An 11267-nucleotide genomic window follows, 5' to 3' on the forward strand; every position below is an offset into this window, starting at 1 on the left:
CAGCCCGCACCCCCACTCCCACAGAAGTGAGCCCCTAGGATATCATAATCCACTAGAGTCATGGACCCCTCAGGGCTGGGCCCAGGTGGGTCAGGAAAGCCACAGGTGAATCCCGAACCCCACTGAGAGAAGCCGGGGAAAAGCGGGAAGGCGTTCCTGAGAATGGGATGGTGCGGCGAGGGGACACGGGAACAGAATTCAGAGCTGCCCCGTGTCCCAGGCAGCTGTGGCACCTCAGCCCCTTTCCACTGCAATGCCCAGAGAGCCTCCAGACCCGAACTTCTAGCAGAAGCCAGCCCCGTGGGGTGTGCGGGCCGCTGTCCCAGTGGACTCCGTGGTGACACTTACTACCAAATAGGCAAGGGCCACAAGAGAAGCTTATCGCTTCTTCTCACAGAAGTGACAGCTCAGTGTGTCTGAAGGGCACCCTCAGTGTCTGCCTGTGACCGCCCTAAACAGCCACCACCGGGCGCTGCATGTGGGGTTCCTGGGTTCCCAGTGTTTGGGGGGTTGACCCTGGTGCGCTTGCTCCCCCAAGATGGCAGCCCGCCCCGGGGGTTCCCACAGCTCTTTGCGCTCCTGTGTGGTGGAAGTGTAAATCCCGGACACGTGGAAGGAATGTGTTGATCTGTATTTCGCTACCTGGTGTCCTGTCAGCTCAAGCTCCATATTCCTTTCCTCCTCAGGCACAGAAACCCGAGTCCCAGGGCGTCAGGTCCCTCCCCCCTTTTCAGGACTTGCCTAACCAATCTGCTGTCACTGAGCAACATTGGGGCTGCCTGGGTGTCAACTCTGGAGAGCGTAGCACCCCGCTGCCCTCTCAGCCTCGCTGCCCCAACCCCAGGCCCCGACGGGCCCGAACCTGGAGGCATGGCAGCCGATGGGGGCGTGGAAGACATTAGGAAGAAAAGGAACGGCCAAGACTCTTTTTTCTTTAACAAGCATTTAACTCTGCATCAGGAGACGCCAACACAGTATTCTCTTTCAGCCAGGTCAGCATCTGGAGCTCCATGCCAGCTGGCAGGGGAGGAGGGGCGCTGTCCGTAATTTATGCGCATCTGTGGGCTTTTGGATGGGACTTCCTAGGCCAGCGTGCAAAGTTGAAACCAGGGCACAGCCCGCAGAGCTGAAGTCCACTGCCATCCACCTAGAAAAACACATAAACTGTCGAGCCGGGGAGGCAGGGGCTTCCCGGGACAGTGAGCCTAACCACATGCCCCTCGCTCTGCTTCACCCCTGCCCTCTCTCTCCTCTGCCTCTGCCCTCCACTTAGGGCTACTGGGGAAAAGAAGACAAGGGACAGAAAGTAGATGAGGAAAATAGCATCCACCACCCCCACCCCCGTCCGGAGTGTCCCGGGTAAGACGGTCGACTCCAGCCCTTGCTTGTCCTCGCAAGTCAAAACACACTCACGTGACTCAGTGGGAAAGTTACAAATCAGGGCATTCGGAGTCGATCCCAGTTAAGGCCATTGCTCGGGGTCCTCTCTAAAGGAGCCATCTGGTATCTGTAAATAACATTTGTTAACAAGTCACTGCCAAACCTCTGCCCGCATGTATTTCTGTCCCTACTTTAGCTGGTGAGAAACTGGAGTCAGGGAAAGACGGCGCGGGCTGGCGACAGACGGCAGGGAGAGGGAGAGCGTGCTAAGCCCGCACAGCCCGAGAAGTCTTCCCGAAAGTGTCAGGGTGGCATGTGCCTGCCAGACAGTTTGAAGGGCGTGTCCAGGCCTCCGGGGTCTGCTCTCCTGGGAGTCCCTTCCCCGCATGCATAGTACTGTTGCTGCTGAGAACTCACCCGCTCACCTGTCCGCCCTCCCATCCATCCATCCATTCATTCACTCATCGGTTCATTGCAACAAGTACTGAGGAGCCCTGGCTGGGTGCCAACAGGACCTTTTATGTCCTTTGGGCTTAAGAAAAGGTAGATTTTTGAACGCCATCACGGCCACAGTGGATTTGGCAACATTTTTTCTCTTATATTTGATCCGTTTGGTCTGATGTTTTCAAGGACCCTGTGCTGCTTCTGTATTCAAGGATTCCTTTGGATTCCACCCTAAAGATGGAAGCCGTAAGCTCCACCAGATTGCAGGCAGAAGACCGAGTCCTCAGGGCAGCGCTAGGAGAGGAATGTCCTCCTTGGTGGGGCCTCTTTGGGGAGTCCAGGGGCACCCCGTCCTGCTGCTCCAGCTGAGAGGGTGGCCAAGGAGCCAAGGAATTTCAAGAGGCCAAGAGGCCCCATCTCACACCTGCTAGAAGCCTGGGGATGCAGGTCCCAAGTCTCCCCACCTGCCAGTGCTGCTTTCAAAGAAAGAGTGCTAGTTCCTGACTGCTGGGGGGTGGGAGGACTCGGCTCCCCTGAAAATGATTTCCAGGGAAGCGGGGAGAGGAGAGCGAGGGGAAAGATAGGAAAGCGCCCATTTGAAAATATTCACCTGGTTCCTGAGGTCAGTATCCTTTCTTGCCCAAAAAAAAAAATCAGGAACAAAGGGTGACCCCAAGGCCCCCTGTGCCCCTCCCAGTTCCCAGAGTAGCGGCGACACCGAGCCAACCATGGTTTGGAGGTGAGAGTCAACAGACGGAGTTGACAGGATGGCCTCAAGAGTGACCTGCCACCTGGTGCTGGCCTGGGCTCCCCAACCTCCTGGAAGAACCCCGGCCCCCCCACCCCCTGTGTTTTCCTGTGCCCATATCCTGCATCTGTCTTCAGAACAAACTGGAAATTCCTGACCCCCTGGTCGGGATCCATGGGGGTCGCTGTCGTCTCATCCCATCCTAACCCAAGGGCGGGAAGACCTGTGTGAGGGTCGCCGCACCCCCATCATAGCTCCTCAGAGTGAAAGCTGAGGTTGGGTGCGGTGAATAAGAATAAATCGGAGCCGGCAGCCCCAGCCCCGAGCTCACGTGTTCATGCCTCTCTGCAGAATAAAGCGGAGGCAGCAGACAGCAAAGGCAAGAGGATGCTGGCCTGCCAGCGGCGGGGGGAGGCAGGGGAGGGTTGGGCAGAGGACAGGAGTGGCTGGGAAGCCCCGAGAGGCAGTGTGCAGGGCTCTCCCCCCAGGTACAGGTGGCAAAGCCCTGTCCTCACACTTCTTACATCAAGCCAGGACCTACCTGTGAAATGACTGCTTCTCATTAAAAATCACCGTCATCACTGCCAAAAAAAAAAAAAGAAAGAAAGAAAGAAAGAAAGGAAAAGAAAAAGGGAGAGAGAGAGAACACTGTCGGGGAAATTTTTATTCTAAGTAACATTCACCTTTATTCATGAACCCAAATCGGCCATTATCCGGTAGCCAAGCATGGAGAAAAGGATCTGAGAACCTGAAAGTGACTCAGACTAGGTTGCTGGCTGTTGCAATGGGGGGAACTGCAGGGAAGGGCCATAATTCAGAGTCCGCCATCCTCCAAGGCTTCATCTTCCATAGTGTGGTTCGACCCCGGGTTTCCGTGGAGCCCTGCCACTCACACGTGCTCGAGCCTCTGGAGCGCTGCCAAGCCTGTTTCTCACGGTTTCTCTTTCACTCTTCTCTCATGTTTAGGAAGATCCCTCCTGCGGCAGATAGCCCCATGCCCTCGCCAGCAGCCCACATCACCACCCCCGTTCCAGCATCCGTTTCCCAGCCTTTCAACAACCCCAGTGCCGTGTATCTTTCTTCAGCTCCCATCAGCTCGAGACTCACCTCTTCCTACATAATGACATCAGCCATGCTCTCAAACGCACCTTTTGTGGCGTCGCCGGACCCGAGTGCCCTCATGTCACACACCACAGCTTTCCCCCATGTGGCTGCAACCCTCAGCATCATGGACTCAACCTTCAAGGCCCCACCCGCCGTGTCCCCGATACCAGCCGTCATCCCTTCCCCATCCCACAAGCCATCCAAAACCAAAACCAGCAAATCCTCAAAAGTCAAAGACCTGTCCGCCCGTAGCGACGAGTCTCCAAGTAACAAAAAGAGGAAGCCGCAGCCTTCGACTTCCTCCTCCTCCTCCTCATTAACCCTGCCGACATCCCTCTCGTCTCCATTGTCAGGGCCCCACAGAAAGAACTGTGTCTTGAATGCCAGTTCAGCCTTGAACTCCTATCAGGCGGCCCCTCCCTATAACAGTCTGTCTGTGCACAACTCAAACAATGGGGTGAGCCCACTCAGTGCCAAACTGGAGCCCTCAGGACGGACCTCGCTGCCCGGCGGCCCCGCGGACATAGTGAGACATGTGGGCTCGGTGGGCGGCAGCAGTGACTCCTGTCCCCTCTCTGTGCCCTCCCTTGCAGGGGACCTCTCTCTGGCCTCACACAATGCCGTGTCTTCGCTGCCCCTCTCTTTTGACAAATCAGAAGGAAAAAAGCGTAAGAACTCGAGTTCTAGTAGCAAAGCCTGTAAAATCACTAAAATGCCTGGTATGAATAGCGTTCACAAAAAGAACCCTCCCAGCCTTCTCGCACCGGTGCCCGATCCCGTTAACAGCGCCTCCTCTCGGCAGGTAAGGGACCCATGCTTCTGGGGGCCTCCTGGTGCTGCCTTCGTGGGCTCTGGGGGACGGAGCGGGCCGGGCAGCGCCCCTGCTGAGCCGGGTGGCTCAGGTCAAGACCAGAGCGGCCTCTGTTCTGAGGATGGTTTAGTGAACATATACTTTAGGTGGCTGTAGCTATGTGCTGGGCCATTCGAAGCACTGGGCAAATATCACTTCGTTTAAACCCCACCACCCAGAGTGGTTGGTGCGTTTGTTATCACTGCGTTACAGATGAGGAAAGTGAGGCACGGGGGGATGCTGAGTTCCCCTGCCACGCCTGTCTCTTCTGTATCTTGAGCTCTGAGGACGACTGCATTAAATCTGATCTCCGGGAAGCCCCCGAGGAAGGGCCCAAAGCCCAGGCAGGTTCAGTGATAGGCAGGGGGGGGCAAGGGTTGGGGGGAGCCCCTACCTGGGATGTGGTGGCTGGTGCTGCTGCCCCCTGGGTGCCTGAGCGTTCCTGCTTCTCACCCCAGCCGGCCCAGACGTGTCCAATGATGTCGCTGTGCAAGTAGGAGGGCGTACCGCGAGGAAGCCTGGGAAGATGGGGTGAGAAGAGTCCAGGCTCAGGCATCCTCAAGCCTGGTCTTTTCCGGTGGGGGGGCTATTTGGAGAGACCCCACCCCCTCCTGATGCTGCTGCTTGGGCGTCCAGGAGGGGGTGGAGATGGCAGAGGGCCACACTCACAGGCCTGCCTCAGAGCCTGAGCCCCACAGCCCGGACTGTGGGCTGCGGCTGCCCAGGTTTAGAATTAAGTGGGCCGGACCCTTGGCCCATCCCTGTGTGGGGATGAAGACTTCGGAGAGATGAGAGTTCGTTGTTAAACAGATGTTTTAATGTTTTATGTCATGTTTAAACTTGTTAAAACTCCACAAAGAGAGCATCTTGAGGGGGATTCATAAATCACAAGTAGACACATGAAAGACAGCCCGTTTGGGTCCCAAGGGCCAGACAAGCTGCACACTGAGGCCAAGGTGAGACCGGGGGAGATGTAGGTCCTCTCGCTGGAGCCCGGGACGCTCACACCCGTCTGCAGCTGTGGCAGGTGTCCCACTGTTCTGACCTCTGCACCGCCAGTCATGTAGGGGAGGCGGGCTAGCACCCACAGGGCCCTCTCCAGAGACTACACTGCTGATCCGGGCCACCTTCAGGCCTCAGGATGATGAAGAGCAGAACCAGCACTTTCTGAACTTGAATGTGTAACAGGAATCCCCTAGGGTTGTGTATTCAAGCGGAGTGGAGGGTCTTATTAAGATGCAGACCGAGTCAGCTGGTCAGGGGTGTCACTGCATTGGGTTCCAGGCCACCCTGATAACAGGGGGCTTGAACTCACAACGCGGAGATCCCTCCTGCAGGATTCAGTTTGCAACTGTCAGGTATTTACCCACTGAGCCGTCCAGGCGCCCCCTAGTGGCACCCGTTTTAGACAAAGTTCTAGGCGCCAACACTTAAGGGATGAGCTCTGCTCCAAGCCCTTCAGATATATTCATTCACTTAATTATTACCTTACCCCCCATTTTACAAATGAGTAAACCGAGGCACAGGAAGGTTAAACAACGTGCCCAAAGTCACACAGCAAGGAAATAGTGGGGCAGAGATCCAAACCCAGGCAGTCTGGCTCTGGAATCTGGGCCCTTAACCTCCCTGCCTCTGTGTTCAGGGAATGTCTCTGTACTGAGTCAGCAATGTCCTCTTTGCCCTTGGGTCAGCAGGACTGTAAGAAGTGTTTAGCTAACACAATGAATTAGTCAAAGCGAGGGGTGAAAGGAACAGACAGGTCTCTACCAGAGCATCTATCAAGAGGGAAATTAAAAAAAAAAACCTGATGCCCTGAACAGCTGCCTCGGGTCTAGCTCGCACTGGCTCTCGGATGCGAGTGATACCTGGGTGCTTGTCACCGGGTCATTTAGAAAAGCCTTTGTCTAGGGTCACCCCCCAGGGATGTCCAAGTGCTGGGGAAAGGCCTTTGCAATCTGTGTGGATTCTTTTAGGAGACTGAGAGAAACATGACCTAGGTTGAGAAAGGCAGGGTAAACGTGCTTTGGGAACCAAATGGGGATCTATCTAATTGTATCTGGTAGGTCTAAGACCAGAATTTCTCACAGAGGTAGTAAATTGAACAAAAAAACAAGGCTGCGAGTATAAGGCAGACGTCTTTCTGCAAAGGCAAGTTAACAGAGAGGATGAGCTCTTTATAGGCGCAAGGAGCTGCCTGTAGGCAGGGTACTTACCTGAGGAACCCGCCCACCACGTGCGCACCCAGGACGCAGAGGAAGGGGAGGAGCCCGACGGCCACACCCACAGCCGCCCCGCCCCCTCACTTGGCTAGTTTCCTGAAGAATGGCAAGGTGTTCGCTGCGTCCGGTGGCCAGGAAAACGCAGCCAGAATAAGAGGCAAGCTTCTATCCTGAGCTAGTCCCAGGGAGTCTGGGCTGGGAGCAAGACAGGTCTGGGACCGGTCTGGGAGGTCAGAGGTGGAGAAGCAGGGGCCTCTGCGGGGGTAAATGCTACCCCCACCCCCAGGAGGGGCGAGGCCTCTCGCCAGACGCCTTCATCCTCACCCCTGAAACTCACCGGCTACATCTGGGAAGCAGAATTAAGAATTACCCACTATTCCGCTTTCCCTCTGGGATGGGAAGGGCGTCCTCAGGGTGTCCCCAGAGCCATTGGCGTCTTTTCTGCCATCTAAGAGGGGAACGCGAGCGGCTCACCACCGGAGGGCGCTGTTGTACCCTGGGCGGCGCCGGATACCGGGGGTCTCTCGCAGCAGGCTGGCTGGTGGATCTGAGGGGGACTTCGCTGGTGTCTTTCAGGTCGGGAAAAATAGCAGCCTAGCTTTGTCACAATCCAGTCCTTCAAGCATATCCAGCCCAGGACACAGCCGACCGGTAAGTTACTGGGAAGGGGCTGTGGGGAGGGAATACACGGGGTCACCAGCAGAGAGAGCGAGGCTGTTGGGGCAGACCCTGACTCACCCCAGCTCCAGTTAAGAGCGTAGCTTCTTCGCTTCTAGAGCTTAGCCTTCTTGTTAGTAGCTGTGCGTCGTTGGCTAAGTTACTTAACTTCTCTGTGCTTCAGTTTCCTCACCCACGACGGGGATCATAATGGCTCCTACCCCATATGGCTTTTGTGAGGACTAAATTAACTTATCTGCATAAGCCCTCTAGAAAATGCCTGACACAGACCAAACACTATAAGTCTTAGCCCGATTATTAATCGCAGCCATGTGATATTAAGCAGGTTCCTTCTCTGAGTCTCAGTGTTTTCATCTGTTCAGTGGCAAAGGTGACGCCTACCTCCTAAGGTTATCGTGAAAATGAATGGTGTTGACCAGAAGGCCTTGCTTTGGGCACTGATCCATCAGTCCTTTCTCAAGGCCTCTGGTGAGCTGTGGCTGCTATTCAAGATGTGGTTTCATGGTAGGAGTATTCAAGGTGGATCTAGAAGTTTCTACAAACTCAAAGTGTGAGAGTAGTCAGCGAACAGATGATTTTCTCCAGTGGAGTGTGTGTGCGCCTCTGAGGGAGGCCAGGGAGAGTAGGCAGTGGGGTGAGGTGTGTTCTACATGACTGGAAAAAATACACGCACGGCGGTGTTACATCATTTTCAATGTTGCAGAGGTTTTGTAGGTAACAGATTGCAATATGCCTGCATTTTGACCTTTTGGGGTTTCTCCACCAGTGTTGGGTAGTGTTTGAGTGAAGATTATGGGAAAATAGTTTTTGTATCCCTAGATCAAGGAGCGTCTCCACTAATTTGAGTCACTTTTTGTGCCTGAGGACCTGCAGCCTATCCTCTGTGCTGGGGTGGGGGCGGGGGCCGGAGTCATATATGACCTGGTAACCTGCCCCCGTTTGTGACCGGCCTCCTCCACAGGTTGCGCAGTGCACCTGTTGGCTACGGTCACCCTTAACAGATGTAATAGTAATAAGATAGCATTTGTTGAGGCTTTTCTCTGTGGGTGCTGTGCTGAGCCCTTCACATACATTTCATACATATAACCCTTGTAGCAGTTGTATGAGGGACAAATGATGATCCTCATGTTATAGGCTGAAGATGCCCAGAGGGAGAGGCTAAGAAACTTGAACCCAGAGCCTCTGTGCTTAACCTGTTATTAGACATCTTCCTTAGAGAATTCTCCCTGTGGTCTACAGGTTAGGTAGGAAAAGGTGAATTAAGAGAGGAAAAAAACAGATGGACCCATTATTCCAGATCTCTCTGTAGTAGGGAACCCCCACCATGCATGTCCAGGAGATGTGTCCCTGTGTCTCCCCCCCCAGAGAGGATCTGTGTGGCCACAGGTGCAGGCAGCCCTCCACACCCGGCGCCTCACGTGCCTTTCACCATGACCTTAGGCCCAAGGTGGCTCTGTATCACAGCCGTGGAAACTGAGCCTCTCTGTTCTTGAATTCTTGCGGATCATCCCAAGTGTACGGTTTTTGAAACAAGCTTTTCTTTTCTTTCCTAGAAGACCACAAACCGAACGGGCAGGATAAGGACTCTTCCATAACAAGACTGTGAAGCCACTTGGAAACCAATGCCTGGCCGCCTGGCCAAGGTGGGAGGAGGAGGGAGGGGAGCGCGCAGCCAGGGAGAGTCTGTTTCCTGCGCCGTGACTGTGGCTCGGGTCGTTCTTCTTCCTTTTTAATTGACCAGTTTTTAGTTTTGAAGAAAGAGCAAAAGGCAAAAGAATGTGAATTTAAGATTTACAGAAAACAATACCAGTGTTCTGTTTGGGTTCTTTCATTTGCCTTGTGTATACGTTCTTCCAAGTTCGGGGTCGCCCCTCTAGCTTCCCATGCTGCTACTGCACCATCATTTCGCTCCAGCCACGAGCACAGACATGGCCCAATGTCCGCTCCCGGTTGGCGTTGTCTGAAACTCTTGAACTTGAGCACGCGGTGCTCCTTTCCTCGACCTCCCACCCATCCCTTGCGTCCCCTCCCACCTGCCGCTCACCGGGTCCTCACTGGCCATGCAGAAGGAGCCGGCTCCCCTTTGGACAGTGTGCTGGGGGTGGGGCTTTCCTGGGGAAGAGCCTGTGTTTGGGGCGCTGAGAGCAGGGAGCCCCGTGAGGACTGAGCACGCTCATCAGGGTTCTGCGCCGCACCAGCACTGCGGGAGCCAGATGCTATGAGCAAAACCGAGAAGAGTGGCCGTTGAACTATGTCGTTTAGCCGATACCACTGTCCAGCTGTGCAGCTCAGAGAGGAGCTACGGGGTCAGGGACGGGCTGGAATGGGCCTGGAAGGTGACAAGAAGCAGAGCTTCTGCGTAGGGGAAGATACCTGTCAAAAGACAGAGGAAAGCCAGTGACTGATAATATGAGGTTGTTAGGCATCTGTGCAGCAGAATCCCTTCCAGGGTGCGGGTCTACAGTGATGCCAAAGCCAGGCGAACCAGAGGCGGAGAAATCCCAGGAAGGAGGGCAGGAGACCCCAGGAGGTCCCTCAGGGCTTGAGACACAGCTTCCACGGTGCAAGTTCTTAAGCTTCCTTCCAGGGCTAGGCAAGAGGAGTAGAAGCAGGGCTGGGCGTGCAGGAAGGGTCTGAGGACAAACTTCCACGAAGGGTTAAGCAATAGACACCTGGGAGAATAAGTAACTTCTAGCCCTGCCCTCCTGCCTCGGAGCCCCCAGCCCCAGGGTCCCAGGCAGTCAGCACACCCATCAGTCAGCTTGTGCTAGGCTATCCCAAGCCCCAGCCTGGACACAGCCACCCCAGGGAGGTATGGTCAGCCCAGCTACCTACCCCTTAGTGCGGAGCTGTCTGGAAGTGTGGGAAGAGAAAAGCTAGAGCCCCACAGCTCTGCAACTGTTCACACTGGAGTTTTAAAAGAAATAGCAATAACCACAAGCTGTACTACGGAATGGTAATCAGGAAAGGAATTCACAATATGAAATAGGCATCTTGTGCTATTAATCATGAAATTTTGTATACGATATATTAGCAAGAGAGACCAGGAAGTTTTGCTTCATCCCTAAATCAGAAATGAATGCCAGTTTCGCAGCTGGACCCAAACCTTCATCCCAACCCCAAAGTTTCCCTTTTCCTTCCCATCCCCACAACCCAAAGATCAGACTACTGTTACGTTTTACCACATTGGATTTTGCGAAGACGGGAGGCAAATGGAGTGATTTGTATCAATGGAATTGCACTGACCGTGTTTCTTATAGGATTCCTAAAATTTTTAATATAAAATGAAGATTTTTTTAAAAATCAGGAGTTGATATTAGGTACCAGGACATTAGTTCAGATGATTTCATTTTTATTTCTACAGTGTTAAAAGTGCACTTATATGCCGGTTTATTTACATCTTGAGAAAAAGAGACTACAAATTGAAGGGAAGATGGTTACTTTTTCTTTTTTAAAAAAAAAATTAAGGCAGATTTTAAGACTTATAAAATGTTTAAGAAATTATAAACAGGTTAGACCCTTTGGAAAAAAAATTTAGAAGATATTCTTAAAGTAAATTTTTATAGTGTTAATTTTGTAATAATTTATGTTTTACTATATTACAGAGCTAACTGACCAGAATAGTTTCAGAAACAATATGAAACGTAGGAAAGTTTAAGCAATGTTTATATTTTTAAAATGTTCTTTGAATTATGTTTTTATTGTACATTTCTTCAGACGGAAAAGTATGTACATATCTTTGTTATTTTTGCACAATTTTTGTCTCGTTCGGTTTTAGAAGTCTGTTGTTTTTTTATAATTTATTTTAAGTTGTAAAACTTGCAGGAGTAAAAAAACAAAAAAA

General features: G+C 53.0%; 1 protein-coding gene across 7 annotated transcripts in view; it reads left to right on the plus strand.

Annotated features, from left to right (window-relative positions):
- LOC111155334 (ataxin 7 like 1) overlaps positions 1-10896 on the plus strand; it is a 237836-nt gene extending 226940 nt beyond the window's left edge. For 4 of the 7 annotated variants that reach the window (XM_022515484.1, XM_022515486.1, XM_022515490.1 and 1 more), the window contains 4 exons: positions 687-992; positions 3539-4478; positions 7322-7396; positions 8977-10896. In XM_022515484.1, the coding sequence (XP_022371192.1) occupies positions 687-992; positions 3539-4478; positions 7322-7396; positions 8977-9018 (1363 nt within the window). In that variant the 3' untranslated portion in view covers positions 9019-10896. The remainder of the gene's footprint in view (positions 1-686; positions 993-3538; positions 4479-7321; positions 7397-8976) is intronic. The other 3 variants (XM_022515485.1, XM_022515487.1, XM_022515488.1) reach the window with 3 other exon arrangements.
- The last annotated feature ends 371 nt before the right edge of the window (positions 10897-11267 follow it).

Source organism: Enhydra lutris, unplaced genomic scaffold, assembly GCF_002288905.1.
Source record: "Enhydra lutris kenyoni isolate GAN:26980312 unplaced genomic scaffold, ASM228890v2 scaffoldscaffold40, whole genome shotgun sequence".
In the NCBI taxonomy this organism is placed as follows: Eukaryota; Metazoa; Chordata; class Mammalia; order Carnivora; family Mustelidae; genus Enhydra; species Enhydra lutris.